The 24,257-nt window shown below is 54.8% G+C and overlaps 7 protein-coding genes across 7 annotated transcripts; 3 read left to right on the top strand and 4 right to left on the bottom strand.

Annotated features, from left to right (window-relative positions):
• Window positions 1-1,946: 1,946 nt before the first annotated feature.
• Window positions 1,947-3,271, bottom strand: J4E87_004351 (uncharacterized protein; the record flags this gene model as incomplete). The annotated part of the gene is made up of 6 exons (XM_049375972.1): window positions 1,947-2,126; window positions 2,174-2,283; window positions 2,330-2,686; window positions 2,732-2,881; window positions 2,930-3,053; window positions 3,104-3,271. The coding sequence occupies 6 exons, from the start codon at window positions 3,269-3,271 to the stop codon at window positions 1,947-1,949; spliced, it is 1,089 nt and encodes a 362-aa protein (XP_049234181.1).
• Window positions 3,272-3,734: 463 nt separating this feature from the next.
• On the bottom strand, window positions 3,735-7,211 carry J4E87_004350 (uncharacterized protein; the record flags this gene model as incomplete). The annotated part of the gene is made up of 8 exons (XM_049375971.1): window positions 3,735-4,121; window positions 4,168-5,473; window positions 6,306-6,433; window positions 6,481-6,689; window positions 6,736-6,784; window positions 6,830-6,890; window positions 6,943-7,157; window positions 7,206-7,211. The coding sequence occupies 8 exons, from the start codon at window positions 7,209-7,211 to the stop codon at window positions 3,735-3,737; spliced, it is 2,361 nt and encodes a 786-aa protein (XP_049234180.1).
• Window positions 7,212-7,825: 614 nt separating this feature from the next.
• J4E87_004349 (uncharacterized protein) lies at window positions 7,826-13,438 on the top strand (the record flags this gene model as incomplete). Its single annotated transcript, XM_049375970.1, has 3 exons — window positions 7,826-10,184; window positions 10,232-10,586; window positions 10,999-13,438. The coding sequence occupies 3 exons, from the start codon at window positions 7,826-7,828 to the stop codon at window positions 13,436-13,438; spliced, it is 5,154 nt and encodes a 1,717-aa protein (XP_049234179.1).
• An 843-nt stretch (window positions 13,439-14,281) lies between these two features.
• On the top strand, window positions 14,282-16,002 carry J4E87_004348 (uncharacterized protein; the record flags this gene model as incomplete). Its single annotated transcript, XM_049375969.1, has 3 exons — window positions 14,282-14,780; window positions 14,828-15,748; window positions 15,929-16,002. 3 exons carry the CDS (start codon window positions 14,282-14,284, stop codon window positions 16,000-16,002), a joined length of 1,494 nt encoding a protein of 497 aa, XP_049234178.1.
• A 558-nt stretch (window positions 16,003-16,560) lies between these two features.
• Window positions 16,561-18,133, bottom strand: J4E87_004347 (uncharacterized protein; the record flags this gene model as incomplete). Its single annotated transcript, XM_049375968.1, has 2 exons — window positions 16,561-16,966; window positions 17,019-18,133. The coding sequence occupies 2 exons, from the start codon at window positions 18,131-18,133 to the stop codon at window positions 16,561-16,563; spliced, it is 1,521 nt and encodes a 506-aa protein (XP_049234177.1).
• Window positions 18,134-18,877: 744 nt separating this feature from the next.
• Window positions 18,878-19,460, bottom strand: CYN1 (Cyanate hydratase; the record flags this gene model as incomplete). The annotated part of the gene is made up of 3 exons (XM_049375967.1): window positions 18,878-18,899; window positions 18,947-19,383; window positions 19,431-19,460. The coding sequence occupies 3 exons, from the start codon at window positions 19,458-19,460 to the stop codon at window positions 18,878-18,880; spliced, it is 489 nt and encodes a 162-aa protein (XP_049234176.1).
• A 728-nt stretch (window positions 19,461-20,188) lies between these two features.
• On the top strand, window positions 20,189-23,785 carry J4E87_004345 (uncharacterized protein; the record flags this gene model as incomplete). The annotated part of the gene is made up of 6 exons (XM_049375966.1): window positions 20,189-20,305; window positions 20,539-20,825; window positions 20,882-21,636; window positions 21,726-22,219; window positions 22,268-22,529; window positions 22,584-23,785. The coding sequence occupies 6 exons, from the start codon at window positions 20,189-20,191 to the stop codon at window positions 23,783-23,785; spliced, it is 3,117 nt and encodes a 1,038-aa protein (XP_049234175.1).
• Window positions 23,786-24,257: the final 472 nt, after the last annotated feature.

Here is a 24,257-nt window from a genome sequence, read left to right as displayed (position 1 = left end):
ACCAATCAAGGCTTCACATCCGGCATACGCGACAGCATCTCACTGCACCCTGACGCCCCTAGAACTACAAGACTGCATAGCACACGGTCGTTATTGCCGCATCAAGACATTCCTACTCGACCTTCTCCACCTAGATCTCAAGTCCTCGTCTTCTGCCTCTACCCCGAGGACCTCGATGAGGACGAGCTGCAGTCACAAGTTCCACCATGGACGGTGCAAGAGGTGCGATTTACCCGAAGCTATACTCCCGTACATTGATGGCGGATTGCTAACATCGGGTTTCCATTGCAGGGATTTTGGATGTGAAGAATGTAGTGATAAGCATATGTCAGTTCAGGAAGAAGACTGGGTGGAGCGAACACCATCACCGTTGGATATCTCGGATGAAGCACCGCAGATTGATGTAAGTCTCACTATACCCTCCTCTCTTTTCCCCGGCGTATCACTAACATGACTCTCCTATAGCCAATCGCTTTCATCCCCATCTCCACCACCCGACCCCATCCTCTTGACACCGGCAGCGACTCCGCATCTACATCGACACCCAGCTCTCACTCCAGCTTCTCCTTCTCGCCATCCCTCTTCGAATCCACGCCACTCCCCCAAGACACCCCAACAAGCCCCTCGCCATCAACAAGTCCAATAAACTACTCCCTCCCCATCCCCTACTACCGACCGTCCCGCCCAACCAGTCCAGCAACACCATCCCGTGCCCGCGTACCATCTGGCTTCACGGGCTTCACCAGATACATATCTCCAAGAAGCTCCGAAATCAAACCCAGCACCTCAGTCATAGGCGAAAACATCCCCGCAACCGCCGTAGCAATGCTGCAAGCCTCGCCAACTACCATCCACATCCGGCAACCTCTTTCAAGACCTGGCACCGCTATTCAGACTACTCCCTCGCCATCACCTTTATCCACACCCGTAACTGAGATTGGAGACCCACTCGCGGATACACCGACACCCACTCTCTTCATCCGAAGTTCGCACTCACGGCCTTCCCCATCACCATCGCCTCTATCCACACCGGTGACTGAAAGCGAAAACCCGCTTTCGGATATCACACCCCAACCCTCGCCTACGACGACTATCATCCGCCATTCCCCATCACCTCTATCTACACCAACAACCGAAATAGAGAACCCCCTTTCATCTATCGACGACTTCCCCCTCTCCACGCACTCCTCCCTCCCCACCACCACCACCAGTCCACCCCCCTCCCCCGACTCCCGCACCACAATCCTGCTCCTCCACCGCGCCCTCTCCACCTCAACCACCACCAGCCAAACAGACACGCACCTAATCCGGACCGCACGCCTCGTCCTCGGCCTCGCCGTGCAAAGCGCCGCAGGCCGCATCCCAGCCGACATTGCGGAAAAGGTGTCTGCGCAGCTGTTTCCTGAGGAAGGGCAGGACGTCATGGGGAAAGAGGAATTTGAGGCGTTTGTAAAGGAAAGTGTGGAGAGGGGGGAGGTTAGTGTGGTGAGGGGAGCGCAGATTTTGGAGTTGGTTGGGGCGAGTACTAGTTGGGTGGGGGATGGAGATGAAGATGAGGAAGAGGGCGTGTAGAGTCGAGGTGTTGTGATTGATTCGAGGCGTCTGGCTGGGGAGAGTTGGTTATTGTTGTTATGGGAATACCCGGCGTTGTGCTATTTGAGATACCATTAGAAAGTGGGCGCTGGACGCGAAGATACTTTAGAGACTCGAGAAGAATTTATAATATGTTAATATTGACTCGCTAGACCTCCTTCATGACTCGAATTCGCGAACTTGTTTCCTCCCAGAACGCCTTATATGATATCTTGAATCATTCCCAAAACATGCTCTCAATCCTCCCATCAAGACGTTCACTCATCTCAATCATCGCACCTCCTCATTCTCTGCTCATGCAGTCTAAGACTCTTAACATGGCTCGCTGACAAATGGTCTAGGATAGCGTCGTTCTACTCGTCCTCCATGCCTTCCAGTAGCGTGTGCTCGAGAACGTCGCTTAGCGTCACCATGCCCTTGAGCTTGCTGTTTTCGTCGATGACGACGAAGCGGTGGACGCGCGATCTGCGGATCGTGTCGTATAGAGTGGACATGTTGTCGTTGAGCGAACAGGTGAAGATGCCGGGAAAGTCCTGGGCGTTGTTAGAAGAGTCTAAATAATGAGGATGTGGAGACGTACGTCTGAGCGCTTCAGTAGCGCGTCGCCCACTGTAAGGTTCAAGTCGTCGTATACACCGCCCTTGATAAGTGCAATGACGTCGACGGCTTCGAAGACGTTCAGCACGGTACCTGTGGATATTAGCCAAGTTTGCCGTAATCCAACACTACCACCTACCGGCTCTGTCCAAAATGGGCACACTTGATATGCTCTTCTTAACAAGCATGTGGATGACGTCCATGACCGGTGTGTCCATCGATGCGGTCGCGAGATCCTCGTATGTACCAACGTTGAGCTCCTTCAGCGGCTTCCGCAGCTTCTGTGTTTCCTTGACGTTCACGGCGATGAACTTCAATATGCGGTATTGGGTGATGACGCTAACGACCATGGTTCTACGTGTCTCGTCATCGCTGTCGACAATGGGTATACGCCGGGCGCGCGACTCGAGCATCTTGCGGCATGCTTCGTATACGGGTCGGTCGGGGTGGATGGATATGGTCTCTATGGGTTTGACGCCCAAAGATCTCTCGATGTCTGTCTGTGTGAGCTTGTGTCCGGTATGCGAAGCCGAGCGCTTACCTCGCAGACTGTTCAGGCGGAACTGGTCGACCCGCGCCAAAGCGTCTGGGTTCTGCCAGTAGTACTGGATGACATTTATATAGTCCGATGTCGTGAGGAGTCCGGCAAAGGTAGATGACTTGGAATCCCATAGCGGCGCTGAGACGATTCCTACATACAGCGTCAGCTCGTGCTTCCATACACCATGTCCAAGCTCACCATTCTGGTTCAGTATGTTCAGACTCTTCTTCACGAGCAGCGCCGTGTCGAAGACGATCAGGCGATAGCTTATAGGAAGAACATCGTAGCTCGTCCTGGCCTTGAGGAAAGCTCTGATGGTTCTCTAGCTCTTGTCAGCTACCGCAGCGACTGTCCGCGATCCAGACTTCATACCAGGCCGTCCAGTTGCTCGCGGTCAACAGCTGAAAGTTGGCGCGGCTGTTCTTTCGGGGGTAGAGGCGCTCGGGACTGTTGGAGCAGGTCCCTCGGCGTCACAAAGGCGGGTCGCGCATCGCTAGGGAGGGCGTTGGTCGTAGAGTCTGCCGTGTCGACGCCCGACATGATTATCGCGTTGCTCCTCGGAGCCGCATGAGCGTGACTCCAGTGATCCAAGCTTCGGGGGTAGATGCAGCGGGAATGGGGGCTAGTAGACGCAGGATTTCTTGAATGCGGTGAAAGTCGGTGCAGGTAGAGGCCCCACGATCGTCATTAGCGCATCGTGGACCTGGAATGTCAATGCGCAAACACGCGGGGCAAACATGATGTAGCATACAACAGACGGTAAACATATACGTGTGACAAGCTCGTCTTTACTTGCTTTGCTTTGATTACATTGAAGCGCTCAGTTCTGAGATACGGCTAACCTTAGGGAATGCACCCGAAAGAAACCTGGTCCCAAAGGATCCTCAGGTACGCTAGAAATCATACACTGCCGCCGTCTGTCCATGAACATTGCACGCCGCCTGCCCTTCCAAGATATTCCCCCATTCATAGTATCCATATGCCAAGTCGTGACCCATCCACACTATGCGTCGTGTTTCCTGGCTGCCTTTGCGGCGTCCAAGTTGAGCTCAGGACCGGGCTCAGCCTCGGCCTCCTCCATAATAATTTCCTGTGCCGCTGCTTCGACCGGTATCTCAGGCTCGCCAATTGACTTCTTCGCTTGTGCTACGATGGCGTCTGCCTCGGTGATTCCGCCCTTCATGGTCGACTGGTCACCGTCCACACCCATCGCGGCGTCGTTCTTGCGCTGCCGAAGAGCCTTGTTGTCGAAACGAACGACCATACAGGAGAGGTTGTCGGTCGAAAAGCGTGCGAGGGCGTAGTCGACGAGCTTCTTGGAGGCTTCTTGCGGATCGTGAACTTGGCGGACTAGGTCAACGGCTTCCTGGTCGGAACAGACATCCCAGAGCTATAGCTGTTAGCAAATGTCATGAATTTGTGACTGCATTACTTACACCATCGCAAGCGAGAATGAGAAACTCGTCCTGCTCGGCCTGAATCACAGTCTCGGTGGTGTACGGGTGTCCGGTAACCAAGTCCTTCATATAGGCATCACCCAATGCTCGTGTGACAGCAAGGACGCCGTTAACGCGGTTGTTGAGAATCAAGCCGCCGGCACTAGCAACACGGCGTCCCTCGTTCTCGTCGCTGCCCTTGTGGTCGTAGGAGAGGCGCAGCGCTCGGCCATTGCGGCAGAGGACAATACGCGCATCACCTACGTTGGCGGTGTACAGCACGCGCTGTCGGCTGGCCTCGTTGCGTAATCTCGCCTCGACTTGCTGTTCAGCTGCGGGCTCCACAGCGGAATCGGTAGCCTCGCCGCCTTCGCCTGCATGCTTGATAGCCGATACAGCCGCGGGTGCAAAGAGCACTGAGCCGGTGGACGATTGCGCATTAGGTACTCGGTCCTCCCACCTCAGAACTGCAATGACCGCGGTACAACCACTGTTCTTCAAAGGAAGCTTCTCCAACTGCTGGTCGACGACGGTGAAGGTCTGATCGAGCAGCTCGGGTATCGGGGTGTTGGGGTTCTTCCGGATTGTCTCTTCCAGGATCAGGTGAAGCTTCTTTCCACACCAGTCGGCAGCGAAGGTTCCGGCGTGTCCGTCGAAGATGGCGAAGTATCCGTTGTCCGTCTCAACTACGGCTTGCGACAGAGGGTCAGACTGAGTGGAGCTGGCGTCGGAGATGGCGCGGGCCTTGTCGGCGGCATACGAGGGCGCTGGGGTGCTCAAGAAGTTGTACAGGTATGCGTGGGTATCCTCCATCGTTCGTCTGCACTTCTTGTTCTTATCCTCTGTGACACCGACGCGGAAGGTAGATCGTGGGCCGGGCGCCGACTCGCCAGCCGAGTTGTTGAGGGAGCCCTGGGGGACACTGAGGGCAGCATCCGACTTGCCCAGCTTCTGCATGGGCGTCTGAGGGGCGGCCTTTTCGGTCATGGTGTTGTTGGTCGTGTTGGTGGGAGAAGAGCCGCCTAGGTGCAGCGACTGTTTCGCGCTCGAGAACATGTCGCGGGCACGCGATACGCCACTACTCCGTCGTTTTCTCTCGGTGGGGGCGGAAGCGTCACTGGGCTTGCGATCTATGGAAGCGGAGCCGTTGCTGGTTGTGTTTGTCGGTGCAGCAGCTGCGTTGTCCGCCACTGGGGCTGCGGGTTTGGGCGCGTCATGGTTGGCAGGGGTGTCGGCGGCGGGACTCTCGTCGTCCTTTGCATTGCCAAACATTTTCGAGAGCAAGCCTCCCTGGGCGCTCCGACGCCTGTTACCTGCCAGCTTGGAGGATGGCGCTGGCGTTTGGTGACTGGGTATGGCGGCGATGCAGATGGGGCGGCCGAGGCGGCGGCGGATTCGCGGATGAGATAAGCGGGGCTCGAGGGACAAGAATGTAGGAAAGATGTAGACGGATGCAAGGGGAGGAGTCGTGGGAGTCGTCGGTGCTAGGTGTAATGACGTCGAGGGTGTATGGCGGGGCGAGCAGCCGGAAATATCAATTGGCGCAAGAGAAGGCTTGACACTGCGAAAAGATGACAAGGCGCGGGCACGTTCCAGGGTTGAGATTGGACGATCGTCGAGATAGCGTGGGCGGATAGGAGTGAGTGGCAGACAGCGTGCGCAATGGGAACCCGACTGCTTGTTGTGGAAGTGCGGGGATCAATTGCGCAGGTACTCGACTCACGAAGGCGACCCCGCTAGGTACTGCGCGGGTGTGAATGGAGGCGACGGCGCAGGCCAAATACACGGTCCTGTGACTCTGCTATATCAACCAAGGCTAGCATACCCAAAGCAAATCCAGGGTTTTGGGCTGCGGATCAGCACGATCTAGGCTCGCGCGCATGCAGACCGGCGCGTACTGTGGAGCCGGCTTGAATTGACTAACATGTCTATGTACAACCGCCGGCCATGACTATCCCGCAACATGAACAGCGGAAATTTGAGATCTTCAGATCTTCATACGCATATTGCACTGTCTCTTGACGTGATCAAGAAAGAACCTCTATTCAAGCCGTCGGCCTGATATGCATGCTGACACCGAGCCAAGAATGCTGCGCGGGCATGGCGAAGTTGCTTCTGGTACTAGCCCTTCACCTCACCTTCTCAGGCTGTCCAAGCGTGCCTGGAGGTCGTCGTCATCAGGGTCAGCTCCGCCGCCGCCAACAGCCTGCGCCACCCTAGCTTCAGGTACTGCGTTCTTCTGCAGTCCGCTGGGCGTCTCGCCAAGCTATGCGACGTTAGCGATTGCGGTCCTGGTAGTGATAGAGTACTCACAGCCTGGCCAAGATCGATGCCTATCTCATCCAAGACCTGGTTGACAACATCTTCGCTCTCCTCTTCGTCTTCCATGCCAGTGGCATCGTCGATGGCGTCGTCCATCATCTCCTGCCGCTGGTCCATGATGTCGTTCTCCTTCTCAAACTCCATGGCAATGCGTTGGAGCGCGGGCAGGTTCATCTGCCTGTTCATGCTTCCGAGCAGTGCTGCGCATGTTAGACTAGTATAGCGAAAAGTTGTAGATGTACTCACTTGTCGCGCCCTTCATAGACTGCATCATCTGCTCGTTACTGCGTACGGTCTGCTCGCATTAGCCATGTCCGTTCCTAGTAGGCATACGCCATACCTGTATCCTCAGCGAAATCGCCTGCAGTTGTGTGCGCATCTGGTAGAACTTCTGGATGTATCTGGCGTACGTTAGCCATGTCCTATCAGCAATGCGACAGCGGCTCAGCATACCGCCGTGTGCGCACCAGGTCCTTTGCCTGGATGCGCAGAGGCCCCATCTGCCCATTCTTTGCGCTCTTCTTGATGTCTGCGACTAGCTTCTTCTCCTGGTTCTCAAGCTTCACGCGCTCGCGGTCTAGCTCTCGCTGCGTCTTCTCGAGTGCGCGCTGGTGTTTCCGCAACCGTTCCGCCGGCGTCATGCGCTTTCCGAAGGCCCATTCTACGATCTTGCAGGGTTGTCAGCATGGGCCATGTATGAGAGCAGGTATACATACGTTCATGGCTGCGACTGGATTGGGCGAGGTTTGTGGAGGATCCTGGGGTAGACTTGGAGATGTGGGTGCGGCGGGCAGCGCGATACGGCCGACCACTTCGTTCAGATTACAAGACTAGAGGAAGAGACCAGCTCTAAATTGGCGGGTGTTTGTACGGGAGGAGGTCAGAGACGTCAAGTTGCAAAAGTGGCTGCCTTGCCCGATTATGTCATTTGATGTTCGGCCGGGTTGAGGCGTGGAGGGCAAGATACGCAGACGCAGGTATGGCGATGCCGAGCCTCGAGGGAATTATCTACCACTTGCCCGCCTTTGAGCAAGCGCAATTCTAGTACACCAATTCACCCAAATGATTCACGCATTACACAGCGCCCAGCCAGACGTGCAAAGGTTGACGTGAAATCGCTGCACACGTGTATGCCGCGGCAGTGCCCTGGTGGGCGTGTAGCTGTCACGACAGCCAATCCCTGCTTGGGTGCGAGGTGGCGTGTGCACACCAACTCTGACGTTGTCTCAGCATATTCTTTCTCGACACCGCCTTCTCTCCACAACATCACACCCGCCCCTCCGCATCTATCACGACATGCGCCCCTCCTCATAGCGCAACCCCCCGAACCACCTCGATGAATCCCGATCGACGCAACGGCCGCCCCTCCTCGCCCGGCGAGTCCTCCAGCAGCGGCCGCCGTGGCCAATCCGACGACTTCGTCCCGCGCCGGAATGCTGGACCCGGATACATGACGGTCGGCGGCGGCAGCACCACGAGCGACGCCGCCGCCCGCCTCGTCTCGATGCTCGACGAGGACTCTGGCTACGGCGGAAGTATGCAAGACGGCGAAGGCAGCGGCATGAATTGGCGGTCTAACATTGGCGAAGACAGGCCATCACCGATGCTGTCTGCCGGGTCAGGGAACGCCGAACACGAACGCCAGCGCAGCCATGTTCTGCAACTGCGCTACAACCAGAACAAGAACGCCCTCGGCCGCGCCATTGCTGGCACCATCGAGACGCTCAAGAGTTTCCAAGAGATGAACCTGAAATGGCCGGCCCACTACCCCTCGGTCCAGGTGGCAGAAAAGCAAAAAGCACATCTCCGCAACGAATCACGGCCCGGCCTGCAGCACACACAGTCAGCCATGGGCAACTTCGACCCCGACATGCGCTCCCCCGAACGACCGCGAGGACCCCGCCGAGCGGGCACGACGATTGGCGACGACTTCGGCGAATCGAGCTCAGCCGCCGAACAGAAACGCAAGGAGGAGCCCAGACTGGTCACGCCACAGCTGGCCCACGACTTCTCCGTCCTGAAGTTGGAACTGCGCATGGGCGGCCGGAACCAGACAGACCTGGTACACTCGCTCGAGAAGAACTCGGTTGCCTCCCTCCTCGACGGACAGATCCAGCAGAGCATACGCCACCTCTTTTCTCTCAAAGAGCGTATCGAGGACACATCGAGCAAGGTCCTGGTCACCGGAGATCTCAACGCCGGAAAGTCAACCTTCTGCAACGCCCTCCTCCGACGCAAGGTCCTTCCCGAAGACCAGCAGCCCTGCACCAGCATATTCTGCGAGGTGCTTGACTTCAGAGAGAACGGCGGAGTCGAAGAGGTCCATGCGATTCCCATCGGCTCGACATACAACCGCAACGACGAGAGCACTTATGTTGTATTCGACTTGAAGGACCTTGAGAAGATCGTCATCGACAACGACCACTTCTCACAATGCAAGATCTACGTCAAGGACATCCGGGACGTGGATGAGTCTCTCCTCAACAACGGAGTCGTCGACATCGCTCTCATTGACGCCCCGGGTCTGAACGCCGACTCTCTGAAGACAACCGCCGTTTTCGCTCGCCAAGAAGAGATTGACGTTGTCGTCTTCGTCGTCTCTGCCGCCAACCACTTCACCGAGTCCGCCAAGAACTTCATCTTCACCGCTGCGCGAGAGAAGGCATACATGTTCATGGTGGTCAACGGCTTCGACACCATCCGCGATCAGAACCGTTGCCAGGAAATGATCCTGAAGCAAGTCGCCAATCTCAGTCCCGCCACGTTCAAGGAGTCCAGCGAACTGGTGCATTTCGTCTCCAGTAACGCCATTCCCATGGGTGGAGGAGGGAGCCCCCCGGATGACGACGGCGACGATGACCCCTCTGACAAAGGCAAGGGCAAGGAAGCAGAGAAGCAGCGCGACTTTGCTGATCTCGAGGCCTCGTTGCGACGTTTCGTCTTGGAGAAGAGGGCGCGATCCAAGCTGGCACCCGCCAAGACCTATCTCCTCAACGTGCTAGGAGACATGAACAACCTTGCCACTGTCAACCGAGATGTCTCTCAGAGCGAACTGGATCGTGTCACCAAGGAGATCCAGGCGCTCGAGCCCGAGTTCGAAGAGTCAAAGAAGTCACGGACAGAAGCCGGAGAGGCAGTTGATCGTATGGTCGAAGACACAACATCAGATGTCTATGGCCACACCCGGGACACGCTCAACAACTCTATCGCTAGGGTGGCAGAGCAGGATCTTGGCATCGAATACCCTGGCCTCTTCTCAGCCTACCAGTACGCCGAGGATATCAGAGACTCCATGCTCCACGAGATCACCGAAGCGGTTCGCTTGTGCGAAGAACATGCACGAACCCAAGCGGTACAAGGCTACAATGGCATTAAGAACTTGGGTGTTTTACATCTTGGAAACAACCTGTATGCCGATGTCATGTTCCGCCCAGAGAGGATGTTTAGGAAGTCAGTGCACGCTCTCGCGCGCCAAGTGGACATCGACATCGACCTATGGGACTTCTTCGATGTCGCCAGTCTATGGGAACGACAAGAAAAGGCTGCCGGTGCCGGTATGGCTATGACTGTTGCCGGTGTAGTAGGTGGCAGGTTGGTCGGCGGCGTCGGCTGGCTAGACGGTGCCCTTGGTGCTGCAAAGGTCATGGGTACGAGCAACATGAGGAGACTGATCATTCCAGGTCTCATCGCTGGTGGTAAGCACATCCTTTCGCTGTCATTTGATCTATACTGACGCCTCTAGTTGCTCTCGGAGTATCATACGTCCTGGCTTCCGTGCCCAAGTCGCTACCCCACCGCCTAAGCGCAAAGCTATCTCAGCAGCTCTCAGCGATTGACTACACACACTCTAACGCCCTTCGCATCAGCTCCGAGGTTCGCCGTGCACTCAAGGGCCCTGCCAACGATGTCCGCATCGGCCTGCAGAGGAACGTCGAGAAGCTCCAGCTGCAAAAGGAGGAGACAACGAAGCTCAAGGCGGAAACCGAAATCGCTCGCAAGTACTTCGGCAACCTCGTCCGCAGCAGCAATGACCTGCGCCAGACGGTCCAGCGTGTTGACCTGGAGGCTGCGCCACCAGCGATTAGCAGCCCGATGCAGTAGATGTTGTTATGCCCTTATGCTATTTGAAAGAGTCACGGCTTACGCGTACGAAGAAAAGGATCAGCATGGAGGCGTTTGCAGGTGTTTAGGATAGGCCATGATGAAGTAATCTTGCCCGCTTTCTCGGTGTACATAGAATTGACCCAATACCCCTCTTGCCCTTTGGCCGAAATCGATAGATAGATACATCCAAATCCTGAACATGTGAAATGATGATAATTGTGAGAGCTACCTTTTGCCAAGCTGTCGTGCGTGGACCCTGTACGTTGATAGCAGACGCGTGAGTCGAGACCTCGGATCTGCGCACGTCATCCGTCCAACGCTACCTACCGTTGCATTCCCGCCTGCCTGCATCCACCCGCTCCATGGCGGCTCATGCACGACCGAAGCCGCCCTGATGGAAACTAGAAGAGACCCCCGATCTTTTCTCTTCTTTATAATCCTGCTGCTGCTCATCAACTCGCCCGAACAGCAACAGCCAACCTTCAATGCGCGCACCCGTTACCGAGAGCTCATCGAGCGCGAATACTACCAACTCGATATCCTAAATCGGACGCGATACGGCGAATTCAACCCAAGGAAGAACAGGTGGCTCAATGTCACTGGGCTGCGGGATGAGGATGGCTTTGCGTGGGACTTGCTGGACCCAGTGAGGCAGAAGGCAAAGACGCAGTCTGAGCGACTACTGGGAGATGGGTGGAAGGGCATGCTGGATGGACCGCTGCAGGAGGGGGAGGCTGGCATGCCGGTATACAAGAACCTGTCTGGTTACGTGCAGGGAGAATGGACGCGCTCGCCTCTGAGTCGCATACGGCAGCCCAGCGACATGGGCAACGCCTCAGCCATACCCGACGATCCCTTCGGAAACATGGCGGTATACGACAGGAACCTGACTGGTGCAGGTGGACCGTTGCGGATACACGTCACAGAGCTGGAAGATAGAATGCGGAGGAATGCGAACAAGACGATATCTGAGATCAGCGCGAAAGTGGTCATCGGAGACAAAGGCAGCTTTGGGGGGAACTGGTGGGAGTTCGTGGCACACGGCGTTCATTTTTTGAAGAGTGGAACTGCTGTTCTGACGACTACGAGTGATCGGTTCGCGGGCATCTTCGCTTTGCCTCATTTGCAGGTTACGCCATACTTCTACTCCACGTCCCAGGAGTTTCTCAACTGGACGATACACGAAGCCATAGAACGGCAAGAGAAGAGAGCTTTCCCGAATTGGAACCCCTGGACATCCGCTGCGGAGGGCAACAATGAAGGCATGTTCCAAGGGCACCACTGCGAGTTCGTCTTGTATCTTCAAGAGTTTCCAAGTCAATCCAACGTCGACATGGACTGGCTCGAGCACGAGCTCCGCTTTCCTACTGGCGCTCCTATCCCACACGATATCCCTCACGCCATGTCCATGGTGGGCTTCTCTCCAGATTGTGGTTTCGTGATTGAGTCAAAGGGTCCTCCAGATTTCCCGCCATCAGAAGCCATGCACCTGGTTGGATCCAAGACAGAAGATTTCAATGTGCGCGCGAGACACGGCATCCTCGCTTTTGCCATCAGTCTTGCGTTCCAACTTTCCTTCACTCTTAAGCAGATGAAAGAGACCGCAACGCCGTCCATGCGCAGCCGGGTCAGCTTCTATACCATTGCTATGATGGCCCTTGGAGATGGCTTCACATTCTTGATTCTTATCTTCATGTACTTCTTCCTCGGTACGGCACAGTTGGCGCTCTACAGTATTGCGTTTATAGCGCTTTTCTCTGTACTGACCCATCTTCGCTTCTTGATGGACATCTGGTCTGTGCAAGCAGCGGAGAGAGCCCGTCAAGAGCGACAACGAAATCCTGCAACTACTACTGCGACCCCAACTCCGGCTCCTGAGCCTGCAGCTGCAACACCGCCTACCGATGGCGGTTTACCTTTGCCAGCTACTGCCGCTCGACCGCCACGTCCACCTACTCCCATCATCATTGCACCAGACCAGGACGACCCCGACGAAGACCTCACTCCGAGTCCAAATAATACACCCACTCCAGGCGGCGCTACGACAACGAATGCAAATCCCCGGGCCGAGCTTGGTGCACTGTACAGCCGCTTTTGCCTCATGCTCATCGTTCTGTTCTTTGTAACTATACACTTCGGGACGGCTCGCACGACGTATCGCGCAATTTACTTCGACGTCATCACCTTCATCTACCTCTCGTTCTGGGCACCGCAGATCTACCGGAATATCATGCGCAACTGCCGGCGAGCACTGCGCTGGGACTACGTTGTAGGAACGAGCGTGGCCCGCATCGCACCTGTAGCGTACTTTTACATGAAAGAAGACAACGTACTGTTTTCAAGAACAGACTGGAGAGCAATGGGTTTCCTGGCAGGGTGGGTGTGGATCCAAGTGGTGGTGCTGGTGAGCCAGGAAATGCTAGGTCCACGCTTCTTCATCAGAGACGGATGGGCACCCCCCGCATACGATTACCACCCCATTCTGCGCGAAGACGAAGAAGGCGCAACAATGCCCCTCAATATCACAACATCAACCGACTCACCCACCACAATCGACGCCTCTGCCCCCGACGGCGAATCCTCCAAAGCCTCAAGTGAATCCAAATCGAAAGGCAAAAAACTCTTCGACTGCAGTATCTGCGCCAACGACATCGAAGTTCCTGTCATACCCGCAGGCGCTGATGAGAGCAGCGTGGCTGGCATGGGCGGGACGAGTATGATTCTACAAAGAAGGCAGTACATGGTTACGCCTTGTCGGCACATATTCCACACTGGGTGTTTGGAAGGGTGGATGCGGTATCGACTCATGTGTCCGAATTGCAGAGAGAGCTTACCGCCGTTGTAGGCTAGATAGAATGAATTGGATACAGTAATATTCTTCGCATTTTGCATCAGCATCATCAGGAGAGGATCTTGGGATCAGCATGCATACTTGGTGATGTAGGTGACGCATGTCTCACTGTCCGCGTAAACAAGTGGATACCTCTAGCTCCACTTTCCGCAGTGGCAGCAGCAGCGCAACGGTAACTGCCACAAGCTCCAGGGGTTTGCACGTGGTTCCATGCCAGCGCGCAGTCGCCAAAATGCGACAACTAAAACTAGATACATCGTACATTCACGTCGCCACTTTCTACGTCAATTCAGTGTATGTCAGTGATTCCAAGGTGCGCGGCAGTTATTATTAGCACGTCTACGCCACAGATCGTCGCTTAGACGCTAGGTGTAGGGTACAGCATCCTTTACCGGTTCCACAGCTGGGGCTGAGTTGCGCATCACTCGCTTTCTGAGCCCCGGTCGGTCTCTGCATACGCAAACCGCAACCCTCAGCCTCTCGTTTCCGACATTCGCTTCGTTGCTGCGTTGTGTGCTGGCGTTGGTCATATAACAGCGGGTGCCTGAGTTTTTGGATTAACGTGTTCTTCTTGTTCCTCTTTCGTGCTTCCGAGACGCCGAAGGAACCCCTGGACTTACACAAGGCTTGCGCGAGGCTTGTTCCGGAGACGACGAGTCGTCGCACGCCCCCCAGCTTAAGCAAGGCCAAACCCTTCGTCTACCCCACAACTTCATTGTTCGACAGAGTCGACCTCACGTGTATTGCGCCCTTCGACACGACGTACACCTGCTACTGTTGCGCATCACGTTGTGCACCTTTGCGCCTTCCTAATACCACCACAAGTTCCTGCCCATCATGGCGGCCAACGACTATTACGGCAACACCCAAGGGCAGTCGCATGACAGGAACGATGGGCCTCTGCCACCGATACCCAGCAACCACACGCAACACTCCATCTCGCCCGTCAGCACGCCCTTTGGCGACCGGCCCTACCCAACCCAAACCGCAAGCAGCGGAGCCCTCGGCGGCTACCCCATCGATACATCGTATTCCAATACCTCGTACCAACCTCCCACACAATATAGCTCGACGGCACACATCAACGACCCGTACGCGCGGCAACCAGATCCGTTCGCCGACCAGAACGCAATACCGCTTCAGAATCAACCGAAGATGGATGGCAGCAGTCCGACACGGTATAATGGCGACCCAGAGTACTACGGCATGGGTGTGGAACCGAGGCGGAGAAAGAGTAAAAAGAAGAAGGGCATGTTTAGTGGACGGGTGACGTGGGTTGTATATATCCTTACGGCGGTGCAAGTCGGTGTATTCGTGGGGGAACTGATCAAGAATGGTACGTCTGGCACCTGTCAGTATAAGCAACAGACTAACAACCCCCAGGCATGTTAACAGGCAGCCCCATCCAAACGAAACCCAACTTCAACATCATGATCGGCCCCTCTCCCTACGTCCTCATCAACATGGGCGCGCGCTTCACACCCTGCATGCACAACATCAAGCGCGTCATCGAAGCGCAACCAGGCCCCGTCGTAGACTGGCCCTGCCCCAACACGACAACCCTCACAGACAACAAATGCACCCTCGCCGAACTCTGCGGCATGGGCAGCGGCGTCCCCGACCAAACCTCCGTCACAGACTTCAAAGACCGCAGCCACGAACCCAACCAATGGTGGCGCTTCATCACGCCCATCTTCCTCCACGCTGGACTCATTCACATCGGCTTCAACATGCTCCTCCAGTGGACACTAGGCCGCGACATGGAAAAGGAAATCGGTCCCCTCCGCTTCGCACTCGTATACTTCTCCGCCGGTATCTTCGGTTTCGTGCTCGGCGGCAACTACGCCCCCGACGGCATTACCTCCGTCGGTGCATCTGGATCCCTTTTCGGCGTCCTCGCACTCACCATGCTGGATTTACTGTACAATTGGTCTACACGCCGCAGCCCCGTCAAAGACCTCCTCTTCCTCCTCCTCGACATGGCCATCGCCTTCGTCATCGGTCTACTACCCGGTCTGGACAACTTCTCCCACATCGGCGGGTTCCTCATGGGCATCGTACTGGGTATCTGTATCATCCATTCCCCCGAATCGCTGCGCGCACGCACGGGTCAGAGTGAACCCCCGTATGCGACTGTTGACACCGCACCTCTAGCCCATTCTGCGTCGCTCGGTGTGGACGGAGACGAAGGTAGTAAACCTAAAACGAGCAATAGCAAGATTACAGCGTTTGCGAAACAGCCCGTGGGCTTCTTCAAGGGGAGGAAGCCGCTGTGGTGGGCGTGGTGGCTTGTCCGTGCTGGGGGTTTGGTAGCGGTGTTTATCGGATTTATCCTCCTGCTGAGAAACTTTTATGAGTGGCGGAATACGTGTAGTTGGTGTAAGCATTTGAGCTGTTTGGTAAGTTTCATCCCCGTTCTATCCCATGTCCCATCTTGGGTTGTATCTGGCAGAAAGTACGGTTTGCTGACAACATGCTGAACAGCCCATTACCACAAACGGAGTCTCATGGTGCGACATGGGAAGCCTCAATCTTACGACGACGGACGCGCCGAGTAAGCGGAGTTTTAATCCAAGTCATTTGCCTAATATGATGGCGGAGATGGCGGTGGGACGGATCATGTAGATGCGGAAGTGGGTAGCTGAGATGAAGATGTGAAATTTGTGCTTTACAAACAACGGCCTCTGCATCCAGGAATAGCGGGAGCATAGATACAAAGTATTCAACTTTCACGTCGACCAAAGAAAAAAGCTGGACAGGCCTGCAGCCTACATTAACGTGAAAGCATACAAGACAGGTGGCCTGGCGTCGATGTAGGCTACAGATCTGTTCAGGTGTTTTCTTGTATGAGGTGCTTTGGAGAACTGCAATTTTCTACTGCTAAGTTGGTCAAGTTTTTCTCTACGTATCATCATGATTGATCGACCCGGGGGAGCACAATTGAGCACTCCCATTAGGGGAAATGAAAAGTAGTGCCACCATGATATTGCCATGTGCAATCCACCAGATACCGACTGGTCCCTGAGGCAATCAATCTCTTCCCAGGGTTTTTGTCACCAAAGCCACACACACACACAAACTCCATCCCATCCCTACCGCACTACCATCACCTTATTTCACCACCGCGATCCCCCGTTCATGCCCCCAATCGTCACACCCTGCCTAACAGGATCCTTCCAATCCGGGGGCGTCGTAACCTCATACTGGAGATAGCTCGCAACCGGCGGCTTGTACAGCTCCATATGGCCCGTCTCCGAGTTCTGTATCATAACAGAACGCGTATTAAGGTGATCAGGCCGAATCTTCTCATTGACACCCAGGAAGCCGCCAGACATGCGGTCGAGGAAGTTGTTGAAGTTGTCCGTCTGGTTGATGTTGCAACGGGCTCCTCGCGACTCGCAGTGCGCCATCAGCGCGGTGGCGGACTTGAAGTATTTAAGGCACTTTGGGCATTTCATGCGGGTTATGCGATGGTCGCCGAGGATGTGCGTGTGGAGGTCGCTGGATATGGGGAAAGACTGTCTGGGGAAGGGTTAGCGAGGGAAGAGGGCTAAGGATGGCATGATGGACTTACTCGCAGATGAAGGGACAGTAGTACTTGTTGACGATGGGGTCCCAGAAGCGCTCGGGATTCCAGTCGTCGCTCATGGGATCCCAGAATCGAAAGCTGAAGATGTTGCGACCGTGTTCCTTTTCCATGATCTCGTCGTGGGCGGAGATGGAGAAGTCGCTGGGAGGGGCCTTGGGCTTGGCGTTGGGGAATAGTACTGAGCTCGTTGTCTTGCCCTTGCGAGAGCCCCAGACCTTGGTCTGGCGACTGGAGGACTGGGTGTTTGAGCTCTGAGCCGCGGACTCGCCATGTGCAGAAGAGCAACTCTGACCTTGGTGAGAGTGTCCGGGAAGATAACTAGTACGTGCAGGATAGCCAGTGACGACAGGAGATCCGACGGCTGTTGAACAATCGGAGTCATTGTCAGCATCTCCGTTGAGAGAGATGCCGTTCATCATCGGCGCGATTGCTGCGTCTACGTCCGGAATGGACTTGGCCTGAGAGGGAAGAGGAGGATACCGGCCGTAGAAGACTGGAACATCCTCGTGTTCGGGTTTATCCGGCTTGATCGCCTCGTACTTGACCTCTCCAATCTCATGCTCGTCGCCGAAATGATCATCAGTGAGGTCGACTCCAGTCGGATCATCATTGTCAATGGCTGCCTCGTACTTGGATGTCTTCTGCAGAAAGCGAAGGTATTGCTCGCCGCCGTCCAACAAATCCGCAATCAAATGTTTGTGGACGATATGGCCTTGGAACTGCTGTGCTGGAATGACGTCGCAGTGGCCGAACTCAAGATGCTCGATGAAGAGGCATGCGCGGTAGAACGACTTCTGGCAGCCGATGCAGGTGAGCTTCTGGTCGACTCTGTGGTTGAGCTCGATGTGGCGCTTCAGGCCTGACTTGCTCTTGAACTCGTCACCGCAGACACGGCATGCCAGGTTGTGCTCTTCTGGACGCGTGATCTTGTGCATGGCGTAGTCCTCGAAGGTGTCGAAGTCTTCGTCACACTTGTGACAGTACTCGTGTTCATCAGTGTTCTTCTTATGATTCTTCATGATCTTCTCCGTCTCGAAAGACATGTCGCAGTCTTTGTAGGTACACTTGACGCGTCGGATTGGCTCAAGTGTGGCTGGCATCTTGGTTTGAGGTTGTGATCGACTGTCGTGAGTTCGTGGGAGTGAAACTTGTAGGTACGAGCTTGATTCGTTTCTGCAATGCGCAAAGTCAGTCTGAAGGCAATCAAGAACCGTGGTATCAAAGGTGCGCTCACCTGCGCGTGCTAACTATGTAGGACGTCGCCTTAGTTACGCTTGTGTGATGGGCAGCCCTGAGGTTCTAAGTGGTACCAGCAAAGGTGACGTGAGTGTACCAGCAAAGATGACGTGAGTGCGCAGCTGTCAAAGCTTCCCTCCTCTGAAGACGAGTAGCGTGCCGCAAGATATGAGTAAAGAATTGTGGGTTGGCTAAGCCTTTTCCCTGGACTGAGAGACCTTTGTTTTGGCCGACCGTGTACTGAAGGAAGAAACCGGTCGTGGCCGAGCGAGTGCAGAAAAGATGGTGGTGTTGGAAGGATGTATTCTTGCAGATCGAGGTGTTTATGTAGCGAGGGGAAAGCTAGCGGGGTGAGGATGAGTTAGGCAGTCATGGCAGGTGAGGGAAATTATGGGCAAGAGCGGTGGCTTTGCGCTCTCACCTAGGAAGCTGCACCATAGACCAACAACGACCCCACCGCGGACAACAAGCATGGATCCTATGGCAAGAGTCGCAGCACTCCAAACACAACACGATACTCGAACAGAACAAGTATTGACACGAAGAACCACAATTACAAGAGACTATACTTGGCATGAATCACATCTTTGGTTGCTATTACAATGCGACTAGAATCGCGAGTATGGTAGCCTAGAAGTCTGTCAGTGACCGTCAACGATACATGCGCTATCACATACCATTTGCCCCTCAGCGTGATCTTGGCCCACTCGCCCTTGTCATCCGTCTCCTTCTCTACTTTGGTGCTGAAGGAAATAGCACTCATGATGCCGTCACCGAACTTCTCGTGCATGACTGCCTTGTACGCCTGTCCATAGTTTTGTACAATCTCGTATAGGCGGTAGATGGTGGGGTCCTTTGGCGGCATGTCGAGCGTGCTGCCTCGGTTGGGGAAGCCTGAGAGCTGCGATTCGAGCAGCCCAGCGTCAATCTCTAGGATTTCAGAGAGCTTCTTAATGTCCTCAGCGGAAGCCATGGCTTGCCCGTAAAAAAGAGCGGCGATTGCAACTTCATCGCGCCCGACGTGCTTGGCGATAGCTTCAAAAGATAGGTTCTTCTTCTTCTTTGCTTCGAAGAGGGTTGGAGAGGAGGCAGGCAGACGAGGGATGAGTTCTTCCTACGCGATTGTCAGCGTTGCCCGACAAACATTCGTTCTCTCCCTACATTCAAAGTAGCAATTGGGTGTTGCGCCATGGCGATAGGCGTGGAGTGGAAGCAGCGGGTAGCTGTGAGAGGGACAGCAGGTCGTATAGATCCAAATGTGCGAGAGGCCAACCTGGCAGAAAGCGCAAGACGAGATGAGAAAGCCATTGCGAAAGATATAGTAAATTGAGGAGACGGCTATGTCAACGATGTTGTGTAACGACGTGGGCAGATAAGAAGAGGAGCTCTCCAGCTACCGAACCGCTCTCCAGCAGCCGATGATACAAGGGTACGTCATCCATGTGCGTCTGCCGCATCTCCATGCGGCCCACAAGTTGTGTGGACTCTTGAGCCGGGCGCTTTGTACCATCTAGGAAAGCTCTATTACAGTTCTCTTTGGTGTTTGCAATGCGATATTGTGGTTGAACTGCTACCACCACATGTCGCGCAGCATGGCGAAGCTGTCAAAAGAGGGGGAAGCTCCGGACATAGTGGGGTACTCCAGGGCGATGAGGGGCTACATGCTGCATCCTTGCGCCGGTACGCGCCTGGCCAGCAGAGACGGAAATCAGGGTGCGCGCACTTCATTGGTGTCTGTTTCACATGTTCAGCTCGTACGCTCGGGCTTCCCTGCATTGCATGTGCGTGGTCCGTCGCGCTGAGATGATGACGCGGGGTCAATTCGGCCTCGAGCTCCAACTCTGAAGCTCCAGCACACCCCGTCCACTTTACATCCTTCGCGCTGAGTGGCAAACAACCAGAAGCCTCAGTCCGGCACAATGTCTCGCCGAGACGATGATCTGGCATATGGCGACTACCATGGGCAGGAGGGCGACGAGGGAGATCGCGGCCTTATAGGCGACATGGGTCGGCGTTTTGGCTTTGGCAGAAAAGAGGTCAGTACATTCCTCTGAAACGCCATGCTGTCATTGTACGCTCCCTGTGTATCGCGTCGTTGAGGAAGTGGAATTGCCCCACTACCCGACAGTCATAGCGTCGGGCTGCCTCGTCATTCACTGTCTTCGCGTATCTTGCGTTCCTATTCTACACCGCCTAGCTTGCTGCAGGGACAGGACGCGTATCTAGAAGCTTGTCTTGGATCTACAAATTCCTAACCTTAGCACCGCAGAACAACCAGCCCGCTTCTTCATCCTCAAACCAGGGCAGCGGCGGTATGTCGTTCTTCAAGAAGATCCACGACCCTCTCCACGGCTTCGTTTCCGACCTCAAGGATGCCATATCCGGCGATGATAACGCGCAGAAGCCCCCGCCGGGCACATATCAACAGCAGGGCCAGCAAGGCCAACAGGGCGGGCAGCCACAGCCTGGGCAAGAGTACCATCAACAACACCGCTTCTTGAGCTTCGCGCCTGAACGACATGGCAACGAGACCAAGTGGTATGTTGACGGATGCAGGTAAGTTTTACATTTCCACATACCTAATCATACACGAATCCAATTGACATGTGTAGCTACATGTACGCCGTCTCCATAGCTTTGGAGCGCGCCAAAGAGTCCATCTGGATACTCGACTGGTGGCTGTCTCCCGAGCTGTATCTTCGCCGACCGCCCGCCAAGAACCAACAGTACCGGGTCGACCGATTGCTGCATGCGGCAGCAGAACGTGGCGTCAAGGTCAACATCATTGTGTACAAGGAGGTTACACAAGCCCTGACTCGTAAGTTTTTGAATCCAACGTTACCAGACTATCTTCATTCTCTTTTACCGAGTTCGACGGATAGGTTTACCAAAGGCCTTACGCGGGTCGGCCTAGATGTTATATTCAAAAGTCTTGAAGAGTGGGAAAAGACAGATCCGCTGATTGCCCCTCCTATTACAGTCTCCTCGTCGCATACCAAACACCACTTGGAGGACCTCCACCCCAACATTGGTGTCTTCCGACACCCCGACCATTTGCCAGATGCGGCGGTACTGCAGTCATCCTTCTTTGCGTCGATGAAGAACATGTCCTTCACACCTGCAAAGCTTGCCCAGCTTCCTGGAGACGGTTTAAAGGCGATCTATGGTGCTCACGAGGGTACTGTCATGTACTGGGCTCATCACGAGAAGCTTTGCCTGATTGACGGTCACATCGCATTCATGGGAGGATTGGATCTGTGCTACGGTCGTTGGGACACTAACCAGCACGCAATTGCTGACGCGCATCCCGGCAACATCGACCGAATCGTGTTCCCAGGTCAAGACTTCAACAACGCTCGTATGCTAGGTAAGTCATCGTCGTACTCTAGGGCTGTCAGACGGCAGATAGGCGGTCTCTTCCTACACGAGGCGGTGATGTTTGCTGACACTGAGTAGACTTCCAAGACGTGACCCACTGGGAGAACAACAAACTCGACAGGACCCAAAGCTCTCGCATGGGATGGTCTGATGTAGCGCTGTGTCTCTCCGGTCCTGTAGTACAGGATCTTCGTACTCACTTTGCCCAACGTTGGAACTTCATCTATGACGAGAAGTATTCTCACAAATCTTCCAGATACACCAGGTTACCGGACACCGGCAGCGGAGCTCAACAGGCACCTTCCATGCAACAGCGAGGATTGGAAGGCGAAGAAGAGGGCGAACGAGGATTTGGTCGCGAAGAGGAGGGCGAGCGAGGACTGTTCGGACACGGTGCTGGGGGGCATCTTCGCCAAAAGATGCAGAGCAAATTCGAACAGTACGGCGGCCAAGAGCACGGACAGTACGGTCAGCAACAATCGCATGCAGAACACAGCTCTCAGAGGGGCGGCGTGGATTGTCAGATTGCACGCAGTTCTGCCAAATGGAGCCACAATCTGGTCACTACTGAGGTCAGTAGTACTTCTGATTGTGCGGACACGAACTGACAACTTCTTTAGCACTCCATCCAAAATGCTTACTGTGAGATTATCAAAAACAGCAAGCACTTCATCTACATCGAGAACCAGTTCTTCATCACCGCCACTGGAGATCAGCAGAAGCCGATCAAGAACAAGATCGGTGCAGCCATGGTTGAGCGCATCGTTCGTGCTGCACGAAACGGTGAGAAGTACAAGATGATCGTTATGATTCCTGCAGTGCCTGCCTTTGCTGGAGACTTGAAGCTAGACGAGGCATTGGGCACTCGAGCCATCATGGAGTGTAAGTTTGGTTCGTCTCTTCCGCATGTGCTATGCTGACGATGATGTCACACAGTCCAGTACGACTCCATCAACCGTGGCGGTCACTCCATCTATGAAGAGATTGCTAGGGCTGGATTCAACCCGATGGATTACATCCGCTTCTACAACCTCCGCAGTTACGATCGCATCAACTCCAGCTCGGTCATGAAGGATGCAGAGCAACGTAGCGGTGTCTCTTACAACCAAGCTCAAGAGGGTTACGATGCAGCACACGATAACGCGCGTGGCTACGAAGCCTACCGCCCACCACCCACCCAGGAGTATGGAGTATACGAGATGGATGGTTCCGGTCGTCCTCCCTCTGGACACCAGCAGTATGATGGTGGCCCACAGAGCCAGGGAAAACCCGGTGACTACGACCGCTACCAGCAAGAGGCTGTCAAGATCGGTGGCCGACAAGGCCTTGGCGATGGGCGCTGGGACACTGTCAGCGAGTGCTACATGCTTGGCGGAGAGGACATCCGTCGTGTACCTTGGGAGGGCTCTGCTGATAACGAGATGGACGCCTTCGTGTCTGAGGAACTGTACATCCACAGCAAGCTTCTCATAGCTGACGATCAGATCGTCATCTGTGGTTCTGCCAACCTCAACGACCGCTCCCAGCTTGGCGACCACGACTCCGAGATTGCAATCATCATCCAAGACCCCAAGACCGTCGATTCATACATGGACGGACGTCCCTACCGCGCATCTGAGTTCGCGGCCAGTCTCCGCAGAGAGCTTTTCAGGAAGCACCTCGGTCTACTCAAGCCCCAGGACATGGAACGCCCAGACGCCAACTACCAGCCCATCGGCGTCCCCAACCAATACGACTGGGGCTCCCCCGAAGACCTCCAAGTCGCCGACCCCCTCTCCGACGACTTCCAAGCCCTATGGAACTGGCGCGCCCACACCAACACGCAAGCCTTTGGCAAAATCTTCCACCCCGTCCCCAGCGACGAAGTCAAGAACTGGAAGCAATACGACGAGTACTACTCGCGCTTCTTCGGCCAGGACCAAAAGGCCAAGGAGAACAAGAAGCCGAGCTTGTACAAGTGGGGCCATGTTGTTGCGGAGAACTTCCCCCAGGGCGAACAGGGTGTCAGGGAGGTTAAGGAGGTGCTGAGCACGATTAAGGGGAATTTGGTGGAGATGCCGTTGCTTTTCTTGAAGGAAGAGGATATTGCGCAGGAGGGGATGGGGTTGAATGCGCTTACTGAGGAGCTTTACACTTAAATTGGCGGAGAGTGATGGTAGGTATGCTTTGATGATCAAGTACGATGAAATTACGTCTTTGTATCAGCTGCAGGCCGCATAAAAGCTGTTCCACACAGTTATACTCCGCGTATTCCTCCTCGCCGTTGCATTTGCAAACTGCTGAAGGTTCCGATCTTCTCTGAATTTACTTGCACAGTGTCACATGCAAAAGCGCCAGCGACTCTTTCATAGGAGGGCGATATAATACAACGCAATATATATCCGCATAGGCTGCCGTGCTATCTTTGTTGGATGCTACGTCATGTGAGGACCAATTGGTCAACGCCGCATATGTCGCTTATTACTTGGATAAGATGCTGCCTACAGCTCTTACCACCATATAATTCCATCATCAACACAAACTTTTGTTGAGAGTTATTTGAAGCTCTTCTTCTTACCCAAACTGATTACTGACGCACATTCGGGGAAGCAGTAGACACAGCATCCTTCC

This window comes from Alternaria ethzedia (assembly GCF_023757985.1).
Source record: "Alternaria ethzedia strain BMP 0044 chromosome Unknown scaffold_8, whole genome shotgun sequence".
NCBI classification, from domain to species: Eukaryota; Fungi; Ascomycota; class Dothideomycetes; order Pleosporales; family Pleosporaceae; genus Alternaria; species Alternaria ethzedia.
The sequence above is the reverse complement of the archived record's forward strand: the minus strand, read 5'-3'. Positions and strand labels throughout refer to the sequence as shown.